At 52.8% G+C, this 11,649-nt stretch overlaps 1 protein-coding gene across 1 annotated transcript; it reads left to right on the top strand.

The window, feature by feature from the left end:
* The first annotated feature begins 1,311 nt into the window (after nucleotides 1–1,311).
* On the top strand, nucleotides 1,312–7,033 carry LOC112949586 (opsin-5-like). Its single transcript, XM_026042021.1, has 5 exons — nucleotides 1,312–1,399; nucleotides 3,640–3,802; nucleotides 4,434–4,561; nucleotides 5,404–5,732; nucleotides 6,467–7,033. The coding sequence occupies exons 1-5, from the start codon at nucleotides 1,312–1,314 to the stop codon at nucleotides 7,031–7,033; spliced, it is 1,275 nt and encodes a 424-aa protein (XP_025897806.1).
* Nucleotides 7,034–11,649: the final 4,616 nt, after the last annotated feature.

Below are 11,649 nucleotides of genomic sequence, written 5' to 3'. Positions count from 1 at the left end.
GCACTGGGCAGCAATCCCAAATGAAGGGATGAGTTTCTGAGCTGTGTCATCATCCCCCTCTGTTGAAGGGTGTATGGGGGTAGCTGTGCAGGGAGCATTATCTTTATTCACGGGCCATGCAGGTAGGGACCTCAGGGAAAGCAGCAGGAGTGATGCATGCACTCAAAGTCCTGGGAAGCAAGCTAGCAGCTCCTGAGAGATATAATTACACCATTATTTTCTCTCACTCCCTCTCCTTTTTTCTTCAACTGAACAAAATATTTTTCCATTTATTTGTTATCAGTGCAGGGAGTGAATATACTGGAAGGCACCTGCCGTTCTGCTCTACTACCCTCTATTAACTTCCTAAGCACTTGGGAACCTTGGGCTCGACTGCATGAAATAGCAGGGAAACTAATTAGGCTGATAAAACTCAGTGATTTAGTCAGGCACCCTAAGAAAAGGAAAGACTTTTTACTTTTTTTGTGTTATACTCATGGTTGCTCTCAAGTTCTTCACTGCCTGCCCTTCCAGCACATGGATCAGAATTAGTTACAGTCAAAGAAAAAAGGTGCCTGCCAGAAGCAGTGACGTTTCCTTTCTTTCCCCAGCTGTGGGGTCTCCTGGGTCATAGCTTGATTTAAGCCCTCTTGTCTGCACGGCTCTTCTCACCCATGCAGGTCATGTCTCACAGGAGAGGCAATTTACTCTGAGTCCTGAACAACCTCAGCCACAACACAGGGACAGTTTGGGGAAAAACTCTCTGCTAATGTGACTGTCACCACACTCCCTGTGTCCATACAGTCCAAGTCATACTAGCTCATCAAGCCCAGGTTTTCAGCATTTCTGTACTATCTGTGACAGATTAAATGTTTTGAGGATGTCTTGGTGTTCTTCAGCACTTGCCAGTGCAGGAGCGGGGCTGAGGTGTGTGAGGGAGGTGGGGACTGCTGAAAACGAAGCCTTTAGCCCCAAGCAGCTGCTCCCCACGGCCGAATATGCAGGGCCTGCTGCAGTCAGCATATGGCAAGACTTGCAAAGAAAATTTAGATCCAAAGGCTACTGCTAATCAGTATAATCTGTAATTAAAGAAGCAGTAATCGAGTGAGATTACCAGCCTGATCTTATTACCAGCCCCCTGCACTGCCAGTCATTCAGTGCTACACTCAGCATTAATTAAACACCATCGTGCGGTGGCAGGGCCGGGGGTTGCTCACTGCTGGCCCGCTCGCGCTGCCAGCCCTGGATCCCAGCGCAGGCCTTCCTGGGAAGTCCAGGGCTCCTCATTCAGCCCAAATTCATCCTTGCTTTTATTTATATCTTGCTTTGCAGATGGGAAATGCGTCCAAYGCCTCAGTGTTCACCTCCACCTTATCAGAGAGAGAAGACCTGATTTTTGGCACGCTCTATTTAGTCTTTGGTAAGAAAAGAGAGCCTACCTGTCAGAAGCCTTTCACGATCACTGATGCTTCCACACAAATGTGCAGTCTTTTCCAGGTTAACTACATTGGCCTTTCCCATGTTAGCCCTTCTCGCATTAGCAGAAAGTGTAATCTTGTCAAAGCTTGGTGACTACGCTCCCCCTCTCACAGGGACTACAAGTGCCATCCATAAATTTAAAATTTGGAATGGGGAAGAACAACGTTTGCTGACCTTGCTGCAACTCCRACCGCAGCCACCTGATGTGGGGCAGTCTGGGACTCTCTGTTAGCGTTGCCAGTCTCACGACTACTGAAGATGATTTGAAWGTCCTCCTGGCCCTTGCGTTTAGCAGAAGATGCTGGTGACTGTCCTGCKATTTGAAGCTTCTGGCATCTGAAAGAAAACAGACAAAGCAGAGGACTTAGGGCACGGTCTGAGAAGGCCTAACCCCTGTCCATGTGGGCCAGAAGTAAATGATGGGCAGGGAGAAGCCTTCTACACTCCAGGCAATTGTGCAAAATGCCAGGGGATTCTTTCAGTCCAGACTAGCAGGGAAAAGAAAGGATGCAAAGGACTCATTGTGTCTTGGGACCAGGGCCAGGAAGGGTCTCCTGTTGTAGTTGGATGGTTCTTTGCTCCACAATACACAGTGTGTAAAACCAGGGCAAATAATCCCCCCACCCAGCTGCAGTCCTGCAGACAAGCCCCCTGCCCTTGGGCATGCAAGGACAGGCAGGCGAGAGGCAGCGGAGCTGCTTTCTGGTGCACAGACCACTCCGTGTACGAGTCCACCGAGGTGGGCTGTGCACGTGAGGAGCCCAAATTGTGTGCTGCTCCGAGGGAGGGCTCCCATCTCCCTTGGGAGGGAATGACACTGTTCCTGGAGGTACCTAAAGCTTCTAGGGGATGATAAAGCTATTAAAACATATGTAATACAGATGTGAAAAAGGAAGCAGACTAGCTCTGTGGGAGAGTTTCTCATGAGGCTGGAAATGAGCACAAACAGATCTCTACCCTGCAGCAACTCCACAGTCATGCATTTGGCCAGGTCCTGTGTTTATGAAAGGAACTTTTGTGTTGCCCACTCAGCAGCTTTGGAATCTAATTGCTCCCACAATTTTTAATTTGTAACCTAATATATTAGGAAGAAACTCTAGTTCTGCCTAACCTGTTCCATCAACATCAAAGATTCCTCTTCTGAGGACACAGAAAGCTCTTTTCAATGAAAGTTCAATTGCATTAAAAAAAGAGAGCAAGCCCTTGTTATAAAATTTTAATAACTAGTGTTATTTTAAACACATTAATAGCAAACAAAGAGCCTTCCTATGTTTAGTGTGGATTTTTCTTGATCTTCATAATGCCTTTTTTCTTGTTTATTTTTTTTACTGTGATACTGGACAACATAGACTCACACTAGTGACATTGCCAGGAAGAAATTAAAAATGCGGATGGGCTCAGCTCCCTGGCCTCACATCAGAGGAACGATGACACAGAGCTCCTGTTATTTATCTAGCTGGAAGGAAGTGGCCCCCTTGCCCCTTCCAGCTGCAAGAGTCTGGCTGGATCTGCACCTGGAGGATTTTTCAGCTTCATCCCATTGCARCTCTTCTTCTAAGAGCCTCTGTAGGATCTCCTCAGGGAGAGAAGGGGATCACGTGCAATTCAGAGCAGCCCCAGATGCACTCACATGTCTGTGCAGGTCCCGTGGGTGCCTTTTGCCCACTCTGCAGTGCCAAGATCTGGAACCTCTTTCCACGCTCTGCAAACAGCTCTGGTATTTGCTCCCAGGACTGCTGGGCAGCCAGCAGAGCCCCACCTCACTGGGCAGCTCACTGGGCAGCCAGCAGAGCCCCAGGCCTATCTCTTTGATCGCTTTCTTGCCAGGTGTCCCCAGCCCATGGAAAAGGCATCACGTTATAGCAGAGGAGCTTTATCCATCATGCCTGACCCTAGTGTTTACAGATGTCCCAGGAGAAAAACCTGCTCACGCTTAAGGGTGCCCAGGAGCAGTCCTGGCTCTGCTTGTGTCCAGCTGCCCTGCGAGTCCCACCCTGCAGCCTGCCCTAGTGCYTAGCAGCTGGGGAGGGAGCACTCATTCCCGTGGGAATTGGGGTGCCCTCCCAGCACCCCTGCTTCTCCAGCGCGGGCTCAACATGCACCCAGGCCTGGCAGGGACGCAGCAGCCCGGGGAGCTGCACTCTTGYCTATGGGCACTGCTTCTCTCTGCCCTTTCCTCAGGCCTTGTGTCGCTCTCCGGCAACTCGCTGCTCCTGCTGGTGGCTTATCGGAAGAGGTCCATGCTGAAGCCTGCGGAATTCTTCATCGTGAACCTGGCCGTCAGTGACCTGAGCATGACAGTGACCCTGTTCCCCTTGGCCACATCGTCCTTCTTTGCACACAGGTATCCTGTGGAGAAGTTGTGCTGGATGATGGTCCTGGAGGTGGTCAGGAGATGGGGCATAAGCCTTTGCTGTTGTGTTCAGTGTCTTGGCACATCGTGTTGAGGAAGGCAGCATGAAACCAAAAAACTAAAAGTCCCACCTCCCCTTCAGAGTCTGGGAAAGTCATTTCCTCCATTTGTGCTCCATCTTTAAGGGAAGTTTAGTGGGGGCTACCATCCCTGCTAAAGCGTTTTGCAGAASGGCAGCAGGCCAGAAGTACCAACTGAAGCTGGGGCTTCCTTGCAGCTGGAAAACGAGTCTGCAAGTGCCACATAAATCAGCTGCTTTGGATGGGTTGCCCCGGTGGGCAGGGTGCRGGGTCACAGTGTGGGCACTGCATGGGTCAGCGCTGCTCCCATCTGTGTCCACGGCTGCGATGCTCGGGGAACCGCAGCCGGGTGCGGAGCTGCTCAGACGGGCAGGTGCAGAGCAGCCTTCCCAGCTCTGCGCCCTGCACGGGCACGTGTTGAATACAGCRTTTTCCCTAAGCAGAGACTGCTGGAAGATCCCTGTAGAGCTGAGCACTGGGGCTGTCAGCTCCCTCCGCGGGCAGAGGGAAGAGGCTGCTTCACCGGGGCCCTTGCTTTGCAGGTGGCTCTTCGACCGCGCAGTGTGCACCATCTACGCCTTCTGCGGKGTGCTCTTCGGCCTCTGCAGCCTCAGCAGCCTGGCGGTGCTCAGCACCGTTTGCTGCCTGAAGGTCTGTTACCCAGCGTACGGTAGGTGCTGGGCCCTGCTCTGCGCTGAGGCCCCTCTCTGTTCACTTAACCCTTCCTCCTCTTACAGACCAGAGCAGCCTCTCCTGGCAGAGCTTTGCCCCTCGGTGCCTATTCCTGAGTGGGCAGCAGACTTGGAGCCTCCTGTCTCTTACACCATCCTCCCCGTCCCCATGGGTGACATGACGGGGATGCCACCCTCACCATCCTCCCTGCTAGAGCTTATGGAGACCCAGCTCAGTTTGAGGAGCCGGGGATACGGGCAGGACTCTATAGCAGTCGCTGCTTGCTTTGCTCTGGGGTTCAGAAACACCATCCAGAAGAGTGTCAAAGGGCTGTCTTCCTCTGCAGAGAAGTGCCAGCTGCTGCATCAGAGGATGATTCCAGCAGAGCAAGGCAGATCGCAGGGCTTTGAAGGTCCCTCTGCAGGTGGATGTGTGCTCAGGGCGCAGCAGACTCTGCTACCCCTGCTTTGTCCTCAAGGAACAGAGGCCTCTCAGGCACCTGCACACAGCCCCCAGCAGAGCGCCAAAGAGAGGGAAGGAACGATAAAAATCGTCACTGACCTTTCAAAAGCAGCCCRAGGTACCAAGGGCTTTTCATGGGGTGGTTTTTGCTCTCTGGTAACTGCTTTGCTTGAAAGAAAAACTTTACTCCCTCAGATGCTGGAAGTTTTAGCTCTTTACAGGGAGCCCTTACAGGGCTGGAGGATTTTGCATTTGATGGTGCACGGGTCAAAGAGCAAAAAAAGCCTCTTTGCAGCTTGGCTTTCTGGGGAGAGGCTGCAAGGAGGCAGTGACCGGAGCGGGGAGGCTGCCCTCATTCCCACCATCCCTCTGCTGCAGGGAACAGGTTCTCTCCGTCGCACGCCGGCGTCCTGCTGCTCTGCGTCTGGGCCTACGCGCTGCTCTTTGCCACGGCGCCGCTGGCCGAGTGGGGCAGCTACGGGCCCGAGCCCTACGGCACCGCGTGCTGCATCACGTGGAACGCCGCCAGCCGCCAGGCCGTGCTCTACATCCTGGCCCTCTTCGTCTTCTGCTACCTCCTGCCCTGCCTCCTCATCCTCGTGTCCTACGCGCTCATCCTGTGGCGGGTGAAGGGCTCRCGCAGGGCCGTGCGGCAGCACGTGTCTCCGCGGGGCCGCGCGCCCGGCGTGCACGGCCTCGTCGTGAAGGTGGGGACGGCCGCGCGCGGGGCCCGCGCGGGAGGGTGCCCGGGGATGGCGCCCACGGGACGGGGCCTCTCGCACTGTCGCCACTCCAGCACTGACTCCACGTGCCCCTCGGTGCCGCACGCGGCGCTGCCGCGGCCCTGCTCGGACCCGAGCGCCGCTGAGCTGCGGCTCCCGGGCACGCAGGCTGCTCTGCGCCCTGGAGGAGCTCTCCAGGTGCTTGCGTTGGTCCCCATAAGAACATATTTCTCCTCATTTAAAGCCATCGGTGGAGGAGTTTTCATTTTAAATTACACTGCGAAAGATCATAAAAAGAGCTTTCGTGACTCACTGTTCTCCAGACTATGAGCTAATGCTATAATTTACCAAGGATGTGTCAAAAAAGTTGGTACCCTTTCAAAAAAAAAAAAAAAAAAAAGAAAAGAAAAGAAAACAGCTTGCAAGGCTCACTCACTCAAAGGAGATGCTTGTTTCTGATCGGGAGATGGGTTCAGCCTGCACTCTGGGGCACAGATAACAGGGCAGGTTTTGGGGGATACCGAAGGCTGCGGGCTGCTCCTCCAGAGCACTTTGCAGCGAGGCCTTGGGAGCATCGTCTGAGAGGATCCCRGAGGCTCCTGACCCCAGCACTGGCTCCGCTGGCTCCTGGTGTCCTGGGCAGCTGCCGCAGGGCTGGGTGACRGGGTAGCTCCGGGTGCTGCGGGAGCCCACAGCGCCGCTGTCTCCTTCTCTTCCAGCTGAGCGTGGCCGTGTGCCTGGGGTTCCTGGCTGCCTGGACTCCTTACGCCATCGTCGCCCTCTGGGCCGCACTGGGGGACGCCAGCCGGGTGCCGGCCCTGGCCTTCGTGCTCTCAGCCGTCTCCGCCAAGTCCTCCACGCTCTACAACCCGCTCGTGTACCTGCTCTTCAAGCCCAACTTCCAGAGGTTCCTCCCCAAGGCCGTCCTGCTGCCGGGAGCCGTGCGCGCCGCGCTGTGCTGCGGGTGCCCGCACGCCCCGCTGCAGCCCGGCGCCGACGGGCCGCGCTTCTCCCCGCGCCCCGGCGGCCGCCGCGGCGCCTGCCAGGGCTGCCACGACCCCTTCGAAGGCTTCGGCAGCTACCCCAGGTGCTACAAACTCTCGGAGCGCCCCGAGGCGGCGCCCGGGCCCGCTCCGCTGGCCATCCTCAGCGCTGGCGCCTGCCAGCCCGGCCTGCGGCGCTCGGTGCAGCTCATGGTGCTCGTCTCAAGGCCGAGGTCGGGYCTGGCTGCCACCAGCGCCGCGCACAAAGGGCTGCCCTCCGACATCGCCAGRGACCTTCTCTGAGCGGCCACTGGGGCCTCGGGCACCGGCTCTGCCCTAGCGCTATATTGTGGAAAAAATCCAAATGCAACATTCCTGTCATCTATGTATCCCATGGGTCCCAAGCACCTTCTGCAGATTGATATGAGAATTTAAGACCAACTCTGCCTCCTCTTCCAGTCTGGCTCTTGCTATTTGGAGCCGATTATTTGTACTTGCAAGAAAACAGACCCCAGTGCCTGAAATCCGGCCAGGGTGCAATTCCCGGCTGCAGTTCCTGCTGTCGTTGGCTCTCAGGGCCCTTGGCCTTTGCTCTTCCATCCTGGTGCTCTGATGGGCAAGCACGAGCTTGGTGCTTTACAGGAAAGGTGTCTAGCAAGGAAGTGGGACTTCACAAGGCAATCCCAGCTCCAACTCCTATGGCCTCAGCCGATCACCTCCTTTCACATCCGGGAGTGGGATAACACTATTCAGCTACCTCACTTGGGATTAGGAAGTAATTTTATATACCTCGCAAGAGATTACTCTCTGTGCGGGCTGCAATTCCCCACTCCCTTGACTGCAGTGCAGCCCCAGTACAATCATGTTCATTTAAATGGGAGCTYCTCTTTAGAGTAAGGATTCGAGGTCAAAATCACCCCAGTGCAAGCAATGCCAGCCCCCTTGCATGGCTCTGCAGGCAGGGAATGGCAGAACTGCGGCTGAGCAGTGTCCCAGAGAGAGGCCACGGTGCTGGGGTGGCTCCCGCGAGCCCGGGGGCATCTCRCCGCACCCACACTAGCACCCAGGGACCGGCGGCCAGGACAACAGCAAGCAGGTCACGCGCAGGTGCCATTTCCAGACCGGTTCCGAGCGAGGAGATCCAGGGCAGGAGATCCAGTGCCCGGTTGGACAGCGTGGAACATGTGGAGAGCGTGAAGCAAAGCAGGAAGGTGAGCTGAGGCKGCCGAGCCTCCTGCGGCAGGGCTGGCACTGGCAGCAACGCTGCAGGCCCTGCAAAATCCTGGGGAACCTGTAGGACTTATCTGCAGAGCAACTGAGCAGACGGGAGCAAGAGAGATTGTATGTGGGGGACAAGGAATGCTTTATGGATAGACAGAAAAAGTGCATTTTTTGGAATGAAATCCTGCCCCAGTCGAGGAGAAGGAAGGTGCCCCAAAGGTGGCACGAGGAAACCGCCAGCCTCTGTGTCTCTCTGGAGCRTTCATCATCCCTCAGAAATGGTACATTTTAAAAATAAATTCACTCATGTAAACTCAATCCGATTCCGTGCTAGCCTGGCAGCTGCGCTCAGGATGTGAGGAGCTACAGCGAGCACTCCTGTCCCTGGGGACCTTGGGGATGAACGGGCAGTGACATCGGGTCAGCCTGGTGGAAGGTCCTGCTCAGTGGCTGGACCATGGGGCAGTCGGGGCCCTGCAAACCTCTCCTGACAACCGCGGCCCTTTCCCGCCAGCTGCTCCGGCGCGGAGCAGCGCAGCCGCCCATCCTGTGGCTCTGAGGAAAGAGCCCAGGGAGCGTTTCCTTCCCTCTGGAGCGGGCCCAGGGAGCGTTTCCTTCCCTCTGGAGCGGGCCCTGGGAGCGTTTCCTTCCCTCTGGAGAGGGCCCAGGGAGCGTTTCCTTCCCTCTGGAGCAGGCCCTGGGAACGTTTCCTTCCCTCTGGAGCGGGCCCAGGGAGCGTTTCCTTCCCCCTGGAGCGGGCCCAGGGAGCGTTTCCTTCCCTCTGGAGCAGGCACCGGGCAGGCAGGGTTGCCCCAGGCTCAAGGGGCGGGAGGATGAAGGGCTGTCGCCTCCTGGGGGCTCTGTGTCCGCAAGGCCCTCACAGCTCACCAGAGCCAGGGGTGCGCAAGGAACCGGGGTTTGGGAATCAGAAATCCCAGCCAGAGGGGCCAGGGGGCTGATGGAGGCTGGAGAGGCCCCTGCCCTTCACCAGGCAGCCCTGGCAGGGCCGGTGCCGCGGGCAGGGGCTGCCCCTGTCCCCACGGAGCCCAAGCTAGGCCGCAGTCAGGCCTCACGGGGCTGACGATCAAACAAATGATTAAACTGCATGTTTCACACCAAACTGGCTCGCCTATTACAAAAATACCATGTAAAATGAAAGCTCTAACAGAGCACCAGAGCATTTCAGAGCAACTTACTGTGGAGCGCAGGCAGGAGGGCGCCGAGGGTGAGGAAACTGCCCAGCCTTGTTTCCCTCATAGAGCTGCTTCTTAACAAAGTAGCTGCTTCTTAACAAAACAACCCCAGCTTCCCTTCAGCTTAACTGCCTCTGAGTGTTTAATCAACTCTAGCTGCATCAATTAATTGCATTGATTTAACATACCAAACAGCCCCGGGCCCGCGGCCACAGAGCGGCCACCGGGTCGTGGTAGAGAGGTGCCGGGGCCTGGTCGGGCCATGGGCACCCACCAGCAGCCTCCTGTCCCTGGGGCACTGCTCTCCTCGGTGAAGGGGTAAAATAAGTGTGTGTCTCCTGTAGGGTTGTGACTTAAAAAAAAAAAAAAATATATATATATATATATATATGTATGTATTTTTGTGATTAAACCGAAGGCGAGCAATCTGGAGGCCTTGGCTGTCAGCTGGTGAGTCACCAAAGCTGAGGACAGCCCTTAGGGTCACTGCCTCCAGCTGGGACACTTAGGAGCACTGACCTGACACCAAAGTCTTTTTAAGAAAGCAGAAAAGTGAAGTTTATGTTGCACTTGCACTGATTTGCATGTGCTACCAAGCTAGGACAGAGCTGCTAGTGCCTGCGAGGGAGGATTAGAGTTTAAACTTATTTTGATAAGGTAGAAAATGATTTAAGGTAACTTCAAGGCAATTCAATAAGGGTAAAAATGATGTAGTATGCTTAGAAAAGTAAAATTAAGTGAAGAAATCCAAAATGGGAAATGACTGTCATAGAAAAGTCGAGGGCATTTATAAGTGAATGTAAAAATCAGTCATTATGGTATAGATTTCTTCTGTGGATTTCAAAATATCCAAATACCTGCAAAATTTATTGAGGGAAAACAAATAAAACTTAAGTCCAAGTTTTGATAATGTATTACACACTTTCTTAAGCTTTAGTATAGTTACTTTTTAAATAAAACAAGCCAGACTTAAATATAATTGCATCRAAGTGATTTCACTAATTCTAGCTGTTAATCAGTTAATTGCTTCACTTTTCATATTAATACTCAGGAAACAACTCTCAAAATAGATGCTAATGTATTTTCTCAGATGGCCAGGAGATGGCAGGAAACCATCAATTTATCTTGAAAGAAGTTACCCTATGGCTGTTCTCCAGTAAGACTTTTCATCCTGTTCACAAATGACCTCTTTTGCCAGAATAACAATATAAATTAGTGGCTATTTTGTATCTCAGCATGTGGGTCAAATATCCCTAAGACCACCAGAATCATATCTGGGGCACTCGAGCAATGTACACAGAGCCTGTGGTGCCAAAGAAGCTCCTAGAAACCTTCCCCACCTTCCACCAGCTCCTGGACTAGACAAGAAAAAGTGGTTCAAGGGGTCAATCCAACACAGTCATCCCCATTCCAGCCAGCACATGTGACTCTTATCTAGTGCAAGACAAGGACGGAAGAGTTGGACAATGCCTGCTTGTCTCCTGCAGATAAACAGCACAAACATTAGAGAAAATGCTAAGTGAGCGGCCGTGGCGTCTATCGGCCTTGACAGTACAGACAGATCCTCACTGGGTGAGGATTATTTAATCCATAATTAAATCTAGAGTTGTCAAGAAAGAAAGTCTGTAAGATTCTTACATATATTTTCTTTCCTAAGGAGGAAACAAGCAGTGATTTTTCTTCTGGTCAACACCAGAAATCTGAGTTCATGCCTCATCCAGACTCCCTCCAGCCCCTTTCAGCTCTGCGAGGTTCCACACTATAGGCACACACAAGGAAGGAAATGTTTCGTGCTTGATTAGCAGAGACATTCCTTGAGTACCACAAAAGGAACAGGGAGAGCAGAAACCTGTGAAGAGAGACACTGTTTTGAAAACCTGCTCAGACAACACAGACTTYGGATTCACAAACATATTCTTGACCTTTTATTAAACCCTTGTAGCAAAACCAAACCAAAAATATTATTTTCAGAAACAAATATGTACACTTACATGCTTTACACCTGAAATTTCGATACCAAATTTCAACAATGAATATGCTATCAAGAAAACTAGGATTGGCAGTGAGAAAACACCTGCATATGTAACCTCAACAAATGTATAAGAAATAAATACGTGTGCTTAGGTTTATGCAGTTTTGAGAGAACTCACTGTGCCACAGAGAAAAAGTGAAATGATGCTAATGATCTGGAAACTGAAGGACAGAAAAAACAAACGAGCAGGACAACTTAATGGAAAATGGCACTTCCCAACCGAAAATGCTTCAGCAATGTGCTTGTGACTTCAAGAAATTCTTCAGAATTCACTTCATGAATTTACACATAACAGAAGAAGTGCTTCCAAACATTTGAAGCCAAAGTGCTAGACAGGGAGCAACCACCAATTATAGAAACCTAAATACAACTGGTTGAAAGCGGAGAAAAAAATGTGCTTAAAAAAGAATTACAGAAGCAGTTCTGCACTTTGCTATACCATATCCTCCCCCCAAGTCATGCCACAGTCAGTA

Source organism: Nothoprocta perdicaria, unplaced genomic scaffold, assembly GCF_003342845.1.
Source record: "Nothoprocta perdicaria isolate Ctin4 unplaced genomic scaffold, notPer1 scaffold_3, whole genome shotgun sequence".
Lineage (NCBI taxonomy): Eukaryota > Metazoa > Chordata > Aves > Tinamiformes > Tinamidae > Nothoprocta > Nothoprocta perdicaria.
This window is presented reverse-complemented; position numbering and strand designations above follow the sequence as displayed.